The 14,676-nt window shown below is 40.7% G+C and overlaps 1 protein-coding gene across 2 annotated transcripts; it reads right to left on the bottom strand.

The window, feature by feature from the left end:
• Positions 1-3,441: 3,441 nt before the first annotated feature.
• Positions 3,442-6,983, bottom strand: LOC147890686 (rab GTPase-activating protein 22-like). 2 transcript variants are annotated; one of them, XM_087389582.1, is made up of 6 exons: positions 6,732-6,983; positions 6,441-6,570; positions 6,273-6,322; positions 5,810-5,863; positions 5,612-5,697; positions 3,442-5,521 (listed from the first exon to the last, which is right to left on the bottom strand). In XM_087389582.1, exons 1-6 carry the CDS (start codon positions 6,902-6,904, stop codon positions 4,578-4,580), a joined length of 1,437 nt encoding a protein of 478 aa, XP_087245708.1. In that variant the 5' UTR covers positions 6,905-6,983; the 3' UTR covers positions 3,442-4,577. The 2 variants fall into 2 exon arrangements, with proteins under 2 accessions (XP_087245708.1, XP_087245707.1); XM_087389581.1 differs by having other exon boundaries at positions 3,445-5,697.
• Between the last annotated feature and the right edge of the window lie 7,693 nt (positions 6,984-14,676).

Raw genomic sequence — 14,676 nt, 5'->3', positions numbered from 1 at the left:
GGTACATTGAGGTGGCATGTGGCATTTACCATGCTTTGGTCATAGATGGTTTCAATTTGAGAAAGGTGGGTTCAATTTGAAAAAGGGGAAAGGAATACCATGGATTTGGAAAAGAAAACCACCAATTGTGGGAAGGGAGTACCATGTGCTACCATGTGTCCCAAAATTCAAAGCTTGGGGAGGGGATGGCATGCCCAAAAGGTTAAAAAATAGGAACTGCAAGTGGGCTTGCAAGTGGCACAGGCCTCAAGACTATGTAGAGAGTACAAGGACCAAAGTAGACCGCACCTTATGTGGGCTTACCACGAGGAGAGATGCCTACACTAGCCACTACCTTGGGTGCCCACCTCTCCAAAAACTAAATGCATGCCAGTAGGACTTGAACCTGCGACCATATGACCCCCACCTTTGGGCCCTAGCCACCAACCAACCACAAATTATGTGACCATATATGCTGACATGGTAAATATATTTAGATCTTGCAGGACGTTTTTTTAGACCCTCAATGTTTTTTTGGACCCTCCCCCTTTATTGCAAACCGCCTCTAGCTATCCAAAACCACTGGGGCCTCCTTTATGACTCCTCCATATAGGATGAGATTAAGTTTCATAATCATTCAATACATTCCCTATGAGGCCCTTTTGAGACCCCATTTCTTCCCTAATACCTGGCATTATTAAAACAACGACTAGCATTATCAATGGATTAAAGTAGCAACTCAACATTAATAAAGCAACAGGTTAGGTTTATTATAGCAATGATTGGCATTAGCACGATAGTGAGCTATTGTGTTAGCCGTCGAGACGTTAGCATTAAAGAGCAAGTGATACTAATATAGCAGCGAGACTGACGTTAATTTTAGCGAAGCGAGTTGTGAGTCGTCACATTAGCCATATAGCAACGACTAAGTTAGTTGCCGTGTTAGTCTCGTTGCATTATCCTTATAGTAGTGACTCAATTTTGTAGGTCCTGTTGAGAAAGTTGGCTGACTGACTGAGTGCTCTGGACCTCACCTAAGTGGATGCAAGTGCATGTGAGGTGATATAAACGATGCAGCAACAGTGAAAACTGGAAGTATTACGATGTGACTCTGACTGTGTGCTAGTGCGTGAGTGACTTAGTCAATAGAGTACGGGTATGATAAAGTGGGGAGTGAGAGAGAGACAAAGAGAGAGAGAGAGAGAGGATTGCACGCGATATAACATGTATACTATGTTGTATTGAACATATACATGAGAACCCCTTAGGGTTAAGGTTAAGGTTAAGTTAGGATTTGTCAAGGTTAAGGTTAAGTTAGGATTTGTCCCTAATGCCCTTACGGTATTATGTAATTTACACCATCCTCAAAACCCTCGCTTAAATAACACTGGGTAAGTAGAGAGTGCATGTACAAGACCTTTTGTGGATTTCGTTTGGTGCATATGATAACATCCAAAAATTAAAAATTAAAACGAAAAAGAATCATAGTAGTATGTGCATGTGTGAGCACAATGACTACGTACTAGCGAAAGCATGTACAATGAGTACAACTTACGATCCTATACATAAATATGCATTTCCCTCTCTTAAGTTGTGGTTCATCCTTCACCTTTGGAAATAAAACCCAGAAGATAGATCCAAGGGAAGAGGAAGGAAATATGCAAAAAGTAAAGTTCACCTTGATCAAAGACTGATCGATCAAAAGATGACTACATATATGATTGCATGTATGACTGTGTGTAGAACATGTCATAAGTCACCGTGGACTATGAAGCTACTCTATAGAAGAGACATCCGAATGTGAAGCTAGTCAATATATCCATGAACGTGTGATCCGGTAGATTATGACATACAAGAGTATCACCAACGCAAAAGAACTAGTAGCAATGTCAGACGTATGCTGCAGTAAAGTAATCTCTGTCATATGACACAGGATCGAAGAAGACGTGTGGACATAGTGATCGAGGGGCTGAAAATCTAGGACTGAAGGTGCAAGTGTGATGCACTACTCTGCTAATGAAGAAGCCCATAAAAATGACAAGGTACGACAACCTGTCAAAGTTGTATATACCTAGATGAATCCAGGAACATTCCCAAACTCATCCTCTAAAAACACAACATAGTGCAGTTTCAATCTCATGATAGTCACAAGGTTGAAAACCATAAACTCCATCATGCATAGCAAGGACTAGCTACTATGACATCCCCACTGACGACATCAATGCCCAACAGTGGGTGTAGACTATAGTATAAAAATATGCTCTCACACATACAAATCCACACACCCACACATACTTGAGCATCCATTTATACAAAGTCTTCGTACTGAGTTTCTGTCGGCACTCCGGAGGTGAAGGGCAGACTCAGCCATGATGAAGGCTATCACTAAAGGAGAAGACTGTCAAAGTTGTATACTCAACTATCATGAGCTGAATCTGTGCCATGTATAAACATTTGTCATTAAAAATTTTATAGAAAATAAATCAATTGAATATAATTAATATACTAAAACATTTTTAAATCTTCTTAGAATCTCATATTGAATTTGTTATTTTTGTCTGCTGTAATAAATCACAGTTCAGATCATTGTATGTTCTCCAAGTATATGCAAAAGTCGGATGTGTGAAGTGCTAACAATGTCTACTGTGATTTTTCCAAAGTTGGGTCATCGAACATCCACAAGACCTCGTGTTAACTGGCACATCTTCAGCCTTGTACACAAATTCTATAACATTAAATGGATAACTTTGATACCCCAGTTGACAAATCACCTAAACCAACCACCAGCATGCATTGTACATTTGAGAAGTATTCAAGTCACCAATCGACAATAATGACTTATAGCAATGATATACCTTTGTAAGACTAGAATATATCCAATCGTACAAATTTAGATTTTTTGTATTAAATATATGAGCATCTGTTTATGTACAGCACAAATATGCAAGCCAGAAAAATGCAGCTCAAGCAGGAGTTGCACAATGTGCAGAGAGAAAATATGAGCATCAATGACTACCACATGAAGGTGAAGCAAATTGCAGATGCACTTACTTCCATTGGTTCACCAGTGGAAGATGATGATTTAGTTTCTGTGACCTTGAATGGTCTAGGAAAGGATTATGCATAGTTCTGAACATCCATTGCTGTCCGTGAAAAATTTTTTGATTTTGAGAAGTTCTTTGCTCTTCTAATATCTGAAGAGCAGAGAAATTGTGGTGCATCTTCTTCAGGAGGAACTTCAAAAGAAGCTGTCTTCTACTCAAATGCTAGAAGAGGTAGAGGTAGAGTTAGAGGTAGAGCAAGCCGATATGGAAGCCGTGGTAGAAATCAAAATATAATGAGAAAAATTAAATTGGATCATCTGCACCCGTGTAAGATAATTTGATATAACAATGACTTACAACAATGATAATCTGTTGCTCAACTGCATATCCCTTGTGTGATAATTCAATGACTGTTATAGCAATGATAATCTGTTGCTCAACTGCATATCCCTTGTGTCCCAAGTGGAAAGAGGAATCGACAGTTCTTCACAAGAATACCAAGTCTTGTGTACCCACACCATTTCAAATCAGCAGCCACATATTTTGTAATGATGCAGTTTCATGGTAACCAGCATGTTTGCTGAGCTTAATATTTTTGCCAGATTAGATATCTGAACTTCCAATTCCATATAATCTAGAGTACTTACCGAACAATACATCACCTCTGTCTCACTCCTTGCACCAACCCCAACAAATGGGATCCCTGAATAAACCAAGAAAATCTGCATGGATGGGTGATGTACAGTATATTGAACCTTTACATCCATATATATCACGACACCTAAATTTCAGTTCAATAAACAACAGAAACCATCTTGTAAACTACAAGAGAGAATATATTCACAGCCGGCAACAAGTCCAGTATTATCACATCAAAGTGACATCCTTACCAAGGACCAACAAACAGCCCCCCTATCAATAGAGGATCAAATGCTAGTCCAGCACCTCTGTGAACATACATGATGATAGTAATCACACCTCGCAGGTTACCCACCAAAAGTGCTAGCTCATAGGAGTAAGATTGTCAACAAGGAGCCAGAGAAACAGACATCCCTGAACCAAACAAAAGCAACTTATGTTTGTATACACATGAAAAAAATCATTTTCCACAGTGGACCAGGCAATATACAAATTTGAGCTTCCTCGAATTTTTTATTGCCTACTTGCATGTGAGGAGGCAGAAATTGAATGGGCACTCTCTTTTTTTCCCCGTTTTGTACCTTACAAACAGCCCAGGTAGGGCCAATGGCAACCAGGGCTGATTAGATGATACAATCATCTATCTTATCATTGGCAGAGTATAAAAGCTGTACAAAATCTTTCCAAATTCCCCAGATCAGTTTGATCGGTGTACCCCTACAAGCTGTTACAGATGAAACAGCTCCAAAAGAGAGGTGAATGAGGCACAAAATGTGGTTGAGTCCACATTTGTTGGGGACTTGTGCTGAAGGAAAGGGCAAAAAGATTAAGTAGATATCAGATTAGAGACCATGTGTTAAGCCATTACAGTGAACCAGTATGCTTGTCCCTGAGATCATGACAAACCGCAAATTATCAGACCGGAAATTTGCGGTGGAGTGAGGTTATCAAATCTCGTGCATCATCCAAAAGAGCCCACACATCCAAGTTCCCTGACATGCCATTGCATTCCCGAAGAATGTCATCCATACTTCTACATTTCTCTAAGATGAATCTTCTTTTCTGAAGAATGGCAGCTGCTATTACATACAACAGCAGGTCATCAGTAGGGGGAGCTCGTCTTCTACCCTTCCTACAAGAAAGCTTTACCTTACCCAACTTGACAACAGTTTTGTCTGCCCAAAGGATCTCCCAGAAGGAAATCGTTTGCTCAAAAGAAAGCTCTCTCCTCATCAGAACCACGACCATTCGGTAAATAAAGAAACAATCAGCCGCCTCAATATTCTCAAGGTGTTTATGGAGCTGTGGATCACTGAGCTTCAGAATTTTTGACACCATCTGAAGCTGCCGCCAAATACCCACCTCATCCAGCTGAAAATTTTGGCGGGCAGTGTACATAAAGTAAGTGAAACACCAAAATGCTTGGTAATCTTCATCTAGAAGGGCCACAAAGGGAGATAAGAGGTCACTCATTCCCTGGCAATAGCCAGTCTCTGGATCATACAGAGCATATGCCTCTAAGATCGCCACAAGCCTAGCAGCATGATGCCGCAAGCAAGGTTCTAGATGTTCAGATTCTTTCAGGCCTACATCCATGGCCAGCAAACATGCAGCTCCCTTCGTCACATTTGCTTGAGAAGGAGAGTATGGCACCCATTCTGCATTCATCCGTACAGCATCCAGTCTGATTATACGCTGCCAGGTGATGAACTCTTCCCTTGCCCTTGCACTTATCGCCCCCTGTTCAACCTTGTCAACCTGATGCATAGGACTGCCAGGAGATCTATCCCAATGTGGTAAATCCTCAGATTCTCTGGTTACAAAAAATTTGAGGTCTTGACTTTTTTCTGCGTATGACACTGGAAGGGATACATCAGTGAAGTTCCCCGTCTGGACATAAAAGGGGGAGTCATGACTTGGAACCGTGGCACTTGTATCTAAAAGCCTACCGTCAATTCCTATGCCCCTGCCAGCCTTCAATGCTATCTTGTCCCGCAACAGCCTGCATCTCGCTTTTAGATCCTCATATTCTTCCCTGCAGTTTTGAAAGGGGAACATGAAAAAAAAGGTGAAAACCAGCAATGCTAGTAAGACCGCAAACAGGAAATTGAGTTACAGTGTGCTTAACAAGAAATCCTATTCCGTACCTTCTACTGGTTCTTTCTGCTTCCCTTTCTGCAAATGTACTTTCGAAATCATAGCTGCTCAGAAAGAAACACATCGATCAGAGGCTCGGAAAGATGAAAGGGGCTCGAAACCTGGGTTTTGGACTCAAAAAGATGCACAACCCTTCCTTTAAAGGCCCTCGTCTGTCTGCCCAGGGTTGGACAGGTCCCTTCTAATACAAAGAAGCTAACATTGACAGGTGAAGTGGATGCAAAAAGGAATTTAAAAACCGAGGAGAACCAAACCGGCACTCGTCGAAGAAACCACACGAAGGACGGACACTTTTCACTTTAAGTAGAATCTTTTACAACATCCACCACTTGTCGGAAGAGTCTTACACGTCCATCCAATATTTACACCCACTCAGGAAGCTAATACTACTGTCGTAAAACTCAAGAGACGACAACTACAAAATTTGGAGAAAGCTCTGAGTAAGATGCTTACAAATTCAATAGGAAGGGCCATACTTCTGCGCGTATGCTAGATTCAACGCCCTGCAACCAGACGGGAAAAACACGCATCAGCAGCCTTCTACGCCGTTTATAAACATCCGATCCAAAGATTAGACAACTGGGGGTGCATCACTGAAAAGGAATGGGGTCAGCTGCTTACTCCGTGGCGGACCTTCCTCAAAACCCGTTCACTGTCGATCAAACGTCCAGTCTCGGTCTCGAAAGCCTCCCGCCACTGTTTCTCAGTAAGAGGAAGGTGTTTTCTCCTCTTCCTGCGCTTGGAATAAGTCCTGGGCACCCGAAAAACAAACACATTGAGATCAACTGGGAGGGGGAAGCAGGCCACGCGAAGCTGCCGAATTCCCATAGGGAAGCGAAACGATCCGTAGCAGGCGAGGTGCGAGCGATGAAGAGGGAAAAGGTGCACCACAAAGAGGGGAAGGGGGTTTACCGTGTGCTGTACAAGAGAGTGCCACCGACGGCCATAGAGACGGCAAAGCCAGCAACGAAGGAGAAGGCGATGCCTACGGCGAGGGAGGGGAGATGGGAGGAGGAAGGGGAAGAGAAGGAGGAGGATTGGAAGCTCCGGAAGGCGTCATTGATGGCATCGAGGGAGTCGACCATGAAAGCAAAAAACAGAGACAACCACCGTCAAGACGATGAAGACGACGAAGAAGAAGAAGAGGAGGATGCAGCCGCCATCGCCGAGCTGCACACAAGAAACCATGAAGACGACGACGACTTATTATTTTTATTTTTATTTTTGCTTTTCTTTGCTTTTAATTAAAAAGCTTCCCAGCGTCGCTTGCTTTTCACACGTTCTCCAAGTGGAGGACCGCGCTCCCTTTAAGACCTTTACGATTTTGGATCTGTCCTAGCCTTCTTCAATGCCCCCTCCCCCCCCTCACGTGCTTCAAAGTTCAAGCTTTTCCACATTGGATTCGAATTTTTTGATGGCCCTCCTCACACCTTGTTACAATCATCTTACAAAATATGATTTGTCCACCATGTACTATCCTCTCAAAGCTTACCTTAAGAGGTGGTCCCCATGCAACGAAAAAGCAAACACCCAGGTCATAATCACCGGGCACCTTCCGATTGCCGATAGTATGGTTGCAAGCCCCATGGCAAGGTGGATTTAGGGCGGGTTCACATCACCCGCCCGAACGTTTGCAAAAAACGAATAGGGATCGCGGGCCCGGATAAATAGACCACAAAAAGTTGCTTGGCCTAGTGAGGCCGCCCAAGCTTGCTCTAAGCCAAAAGAAAACCGCGCAAACAATTATCAATGGGTATTGAACCCACGACACATGGTCCACAAAATCTCCCTCTACCACCAAGCCAATGAGAGTTGATTGACAATAAGTGCACTCACCCTATATATGACTTGTCCATTGCTGGTGTGAACCATCACACCCGGCGGACAAGTCCTTTACATTTTTCACACCACCCTGCCTATGCAGCTGGTGTGAATCCAGCCTTAGATATATCCTAGCACCCCCTTTGCCCCCTCTTCCAACATGCTTTACCACATTGTGAAGGCCCTCCTCACACATAATTACAAAACGTGATTATGATTTGCCATTGAGTAACAACCATGTACCATCATGGGAAATGCTTGCCTTAAGAGCCGGTCCCTATGCAGTGCAAACGCAAGGAACCCCGGCTGATAATCACACCAAGCGCCAAAAATGGGGTATCTGATTACCACAATAGTGTGCTTACAAGCCCCATGGCAAGGCAGAATTACTTGAAGCGTTGCACAATTCACTAGTGGCAACCAAATTTAGGCCGACGAATGCAGACTGACTAGGGATTCATACGAACTAGCAACTATATATGGGCCAAGGAAGGCGGAGCCGAGCTTTCTAGTTTCCAAGAGGTGCCCTTGTAGTCATTGTTGATCTCCAATGGCCTAGCTCTACAAATCTCATATCTAGTTCATGGGGACTCCTAAATCCAATGGAGACAATCAAATGATGGGAGAGCACACTTCCATGGGCTCCAACTAGCCATCCTATGCCACGAATTGCATTTCAAGTGCATTCCAATAAATTGAATCTGTCTTGCGATTGAACATACACTCTTTTTCATGTTCCAAGAGGATAAGTCCTACATAGATATATAAGTTTTTTATGGGTTATCGATTTAAACATACTAAAACAAGTTTTGAATAGTCCCTACATAAATTTCTTTGGGAAAAAAAAGCTATTAAAGTCTCATTCAATTTTTCATGTTCACATTGTACTTTAATTTAATACGATGTATTAATCTATTTGATATGACATAATATATAAAATTTGTCAGCTTTGATATCTCAGTCGATTTGTGGCCAGTCAAAAATAGAAAAAAGGTCAGTCTTTGTGAGTTTTTCTTTGGTTAAGCTTGACTTCCTGATGTGGTGGATCAGGCTAACACCAAATTCAATATTTATCCCTCTTAAAGATATTTGTCAATTAGTGTTGCATCCTTGGGCCCCAAATACCAAGTTCTAAAAACCTTGCTTTCAAAGGCAAATTGTTTCCTTGGGGATTTTGGCTTTAGTTCTCTCTCTCTCTCTCTCTCTCTCTCTCTCTCTCTCTCTCTCTCTAGCTTGCTCTAGCTCTCTCTCTCTTTCTATGCATGCATCTGTGTGCACACATGCATGCATTTGCACTTGTTCATCCCCTCTTGTTCATAGTTTTATATCTTATCCTTTAGATTATGTCATGGAAAATTAGCAAGAGAGAAAGTCCCCAAGGGTGCACCTCAAAATACATCCCCTTACAGTCTAACGTGGGCTCAAAAGAAGAGAGATGTAGACCGTAAAGCTCACATTTATCACATAAATTCACTAAAAGGGTTCACATAAAAGGTTTCTAAATTCACTAAAAAGTTCAAAGTTTAAACAAGAATAAAAGAACCTTGAACATGTTCATATAAACTCTTGAATTGTAGTAAAACCCACTAACTTTTGGGCCCTAACCAAAGCTCTATAAATATAAAATACCCTTTTTTGAAAAAAAAAACTTGGGGCTATGTCTATTATCAATACTTCCTATGAGCCCTATCATAGTATGAGACCTACTCAAAACCATGGGGTTTTTGCCCTAATCAAGATGTCATGTATTCCCTTTAAGAATTACACGAATGCGTTGTTTGTGGCCCTCATAAACCTACTCATTTTTTCTTCTCATTTGACATGCATAGTCTAGAAACCATCATCTCAACCATGAAAAAAATCAAACGTGCAACGACTAGGAACTCATAAAGTGCTAACCAAAAAATGGGGCATGTCTCCTATATCCACATGAAAGCATTATTCTTCTAGACTTTTACACTTAGCCAAAAGTATTATAGTATTCAACATCTAGCACTTGTTTCCAATGCATCATGTCAATAAACATATCTAGATAATATATTCCATCAACATAAGCTCATATCTAGATAATATATTCCACCAACATAAGCTCATATTGCTTTTGCATTTCACTTGATGCATGGCTGGGTATCTAGACCATAAAGGCTAATGTAACAAAACCCATGAAAGTATATAAAACTTGCCCCTCCAAACCATTATAGTGTACATCATGCGACATAAAAGATCTAAGAAAAAAGTAATGCTATCATAAATAGGGATATGCACACCGTCTCCTTAATTTAATGTTTTTTAGAACATCCCAAGAAGACTCAACCTCTTTAGTCTTCAAAGTAGGCAAAATGTCATCTACATTCATTATGCAGGACCATGTTTTTCAGCACTCAAGTCTAGCGCAGCTCTCTATAGATACTTTTACACATTGAGATTTTGAGCATTGTAAAATTTTTATTAAAAAACATACTAGAAGTCAAAGACGTATTCTTTATTCATTCATTTAATCCTCTTTAAGCATGGCTAGTAGACAAAATAGTCGTAGATGAGAGTTTGCACTTGTTTCAAAGTGAGAGATAGGAAGCTCAATTTCCAAGAGGGAATTTTCTATTACTAAATTATGGGAATTTGTATTCTTCATGTATGATGTACAATCCTATGATTTGATGATGCATTGTTTCCTAAGTTATAACATCTCAAACCAAATTCCTTTTCAATATAAAGAAGAATAAGGGGCCAATGAATACTGTATGGAATCTTATATCATTCTTATAGGGAATCGCGTCCTTGAATTTAAGGAGCATTCTCTTTTGGTCTAGAGATATCTCAATCAAGTAAGGTAGCATTGAATGGATTATCTTTGAAAATTTGAAAAAAAGGTAATAGTCTTATAATAAAACATGACCTTGACGAATGTATATTTGAAATTATCATTGTATATGTGCTTATCAAAGCATTGATGTTTCCTTTGCAATTTGGATTGGTCACAAACCTTTTTTTTTTAAATTGTCTGAATTAAATGATTGATGTAGTCTCTGCAAGCCCTACAAGTTCCAATTGGGTCCTTCTCTAATCTAAGCTACCTAAAACCACATTGGAAAATTAAGATGGCATTCTTATTTGAGAGTGGTTGACTCAAGGACTATAACACATACTTTTGGTCCTATGAGAAAGATATGTGTGATTGAATAAGGTACAAGACAAGATGTTTCACGCTACACTCTACCATCTTGCTATTGCATGCCATCCCCTTCATTTAATTGTAAATCACTTTCTAACTTTGGCCACTATATACACGCTCACAATGATAATGTAACTTAAATGATAAAATTGGACAATCATAATGATGATTATAGTTTTAAAGTGGCCCTTATTAATTCAAATTCATATATTTCAAGGAAATATATTGAATTCCATTCAAGTCAACATGATATTGGTGCAAATTCTCCATAAATATTGTGAGAAAAATCTACAAAGTATATTTTATTAGTTTGCTTTTTTTTTAATAGAAATCACCATACTTATGATTCGAAAAAGCTTCTACAACATCTCTACAACATACATTTCCAAGCAAGATCTTCAAGACTAATACCTTTGAATGCCACTCTAAAGCATAAGCACTAGATAATATACAATCCTATCATGAACATGTAGATGGAAGAGGTCAACCTCATCCACTCTTGTATATATTCCTTTTTTTAATTTGAATGGTGGTGTACAACTCGTCATTTTGTGTGGTGAGCACTCCTCTCTCTTTGGCGCCCATCTTCTAGAGGAAACCAAGAGTGGAGAGAAGTTTTGGAACAATGATCAACGTCTTTGAGAGAGAATAGAGAGAGAAAACAAAAGAGTGCATAGGTTTTTTGGAACAATCGTCAACATCTATGAATACAGAGATTTATATATCACTATAGTCATGTGGTTCTCATGGCATATGTTCTAAAAGAAAGAGATGGAGAATAAACAAAGATTGGAACAAATATTTGGAACAAACGTTGACATCTATAAGAGAGAATAGAGAGACTTAACTAGACTTATGTTTCTCATGGGATGCGAGGTGGCATTGAAACCCTTTTGTATATTCTTGTTATTTCTTAATGCCCTTCTAAGAGCTCTTTAGAGCTTTTAGTAATCCTTTTGGGACATCTACACTCTAAGGAGACACTTTGAGGCTCTCAAGGTGTATAAGATCCTTCCAAGTCCACCACAAGCCTCTAGAGCCTATCAATTAGCTTTTCAAGCTTTCAACCACTAAGGGTTGACCACTAAAGAAGCGTATGAAAGCATACAATGTATCACTGCGCCCTACATGGAGCATGACACTACACAAAGGCCTCATTTAGCCTCTATAATACCTAGCAATTCAATGCCAAAAACTATGAATGATTATAATTCTTGAAAATCAATTGAACACATTGGTGAAAGTCTTCAAATTGAGATAGGTCTCAATTAATGATAAATTCAACGTATATTGCTGATCAATATACTTTCATCGTTAGGAAATCAAGTAAGGACTTGTATAAAGTGCATTGAATGGCTCAGTTAAAGATCATGAGTAGTTTGAGATAGTAAAGTTCGTTAGAGCCAATTGTTGTTTTGGTTATTGGTGTCTTGGTTTGTCCCATTGCCCTTCGTTTTGCCCTAGGCATGCGAGAAAGATTTCTATTTACAGGATAACAAGTCAAGGTTTGCTTTGCAATGAACAAGTGTGAGGGGGATGCAAGAGATGAAGGTAGCATAGGGACAAGGGGATCATGCAACTTAGAAAACAAATCAAGAATATAGAATGAGAGAAGAGATGCACCTTGAGTTGGAATGGAACTCCTAGTACTTTAATAATCGAAAGCCATGCTCTTTTTCTCCCTATGTGATCATTTTTGCCTTAGTTGAATTCTTGAGACATCAATTTGGGGTTCAATATGGAGCCCAAATTGTTTCTAAGCCACATTCACGTGACTTGCTTCCCAGGTTGCTACTCCATGTATCGTCTATGAGTTTTGACTATCCATGGAGGCACTAGTGGCTCACTACATTTGAAAACGAGGTTGAGGATCTAAGCATCTTTCACTTGGACACTCAATGCATCTTATAATACTATATTTTGATGGCTTTAGGTTTAATGCCATGTGCTTCCTACATAATATTATCTAGTAGTGTTATTTGGTGAGTTGGTTCCTTCACTTGAATCTTCTTGGCCTTGTAGATGCACAAATTTATGACCCTTTCTATGATTCCTTGTGTTCCTTGGAGAGGGATATTGGTTGGTGAATTGATTCTCCTCACCTTTACTTGTCTTAACTGATGAGCCATGAGTAGGGTTTACTGGTGTGTCCTTGATGCTATGGGCATCGATTTTTAGGGACACCCTATTTTGCTCTTGCTCTCTCAGCGCTCTTGAAGTCTTTGCTACTCCAACCACGCAGCTTGGCCTCTCTCTTCCCTTTGTTGCTCCTTGTTAGCGGGATGATACTATGCTAATAGAGAAACATATTGAGATAAGCATTTGGCACACAGAGTCCCAATTAAAAAACACAACAGTAATGGGTTGGGTTGGAATACTCATACAACTAGTGATAGAACAAAAAAATGAAGCGAGAAAATGAACAAAACTTTTAAAAAATAAATGAAAATGATACTAGTCAAAACAGAAACGAACTGCCAGAGGTTGATAAAGGAATACTATGCTCAATGTCCCCATGGAGTATGCTACTCAACACCCAGATCCACATGAGCAGAGACCACTTCTCATTCAAACTAACTAGTAACCTTTACAATGGAGCATGGTGACCTTTAAATCCACCTTCTCTCCAATAAACATCCATGCCATGGTAGGCCACTAGGCATTCAAACAAGAAGATGTTCAAAATATCTGACACACAGTTGCCTTAGGCGTAACTATATTTAACTGCCTAAATGATTAGCCAACGAGGCCATAAATGCCTAGCAGATGTGGCCCCGACTAAATGATTAGTCGGTGGCAGAAACTTTCATCCATCCACAACTTCTTCCCCATCCTCATTCTGGTTTGCGACTGCAGTGACCCCAAAAATGGGAGGAATGATTGATAGGGGCAGAGCATAAGCTGAGGTAGGGAAACTAGTTTGCAAAAATGAGTCCATATCAACTTGGATAACTGAGGGTACCACACAAGCTATGGTATGTTAGCTTGCGCAACCAATTACGTAAGGCATTGAATGCCGAGGCAAGCATCTTCAAGTATCTTCCATTGGAAGATTGCCTCACATTGCATCTCAGTGACTTGGCACTAAAGGGCATTTCAGGTATGCTGCAGCTAGACTTAGGTGCCCACATGGAGGTCTTCCACCTCAAAGTGCAGCTTGTATTTCTCCTTGGTGAGCTATAGGAACTTATGCATGGTTGGCATTGTTTTGTTCCCAGTACTTGGGATCCTGAGAGGGGATAGGCACTATTGGAGCTAATCTGGTAGAAGGCGGGGTGGATGGCAGATTCTGGAGAGAAGATGGATATTCCTATGGATTGCCACTTCCTGAGTCTTGGACTTGCCCTTCATCAGGGTGTTCTACTGCTTGAGGGACACAATCTATTTGTCCTTACAACTCTTCCTCTACCAACTTTAACGCCTTAGCCTAATCTTAATAGTGGAGGTTGGCAGGTTTCATCTATTTGTGGACAAGGTTGTAGTCTGTCTGCAACACTAGGATATGTTCTTTTTAGACCTCAGACTCGAGGCATTTGTTGGTGGAGCTCTAGGCTAAGTCAGCCACCACAAAGGCCAAGGATCCTCCATTAGTGGCTCTTTGTCGGACTTGCGAGGCACATCTAGCGTAGTTGTTGGGACTCAAGTCATTGTCTATTATTTGTTGGCCATGGCAGTACCTACGCCCAAAGTGTTGTCTCATTTGCGACCATGGAGCTCCTACTAGTTGTTGAAGGGTGGTTGGGGAAACATGGCGGATGCACTGCCCATGTCCTTGTGGGGGTTGTGATCATCCTAAGGTCGGATAGCTAGCATCTTGCAGTTGTGCACTAAGGTTTGGGCCAGCTCCTCTAAGTGCTACTGCCA

The sequence above is a fragment of the Dipteris shenzhenensis genome, chromosome 18 (genome assembly GCF_047967505.1).
Source record: "Dipteris shenzhenensis isolate YYH24624 ecotype China chromosome 18, Dip_SZ_1.0, whole genome shotgun sequence".
Lineage (NCBI taxonomy): Eukaryota > Viridiplantae > Streptophyta > Polypodiopsida > Gleicheniales > Dipteridaceae > Dipteris > Dipteris shenzhenensis.
This window is presented reverse-complemented; position numbering and strand designations above follow the sequence as displayed.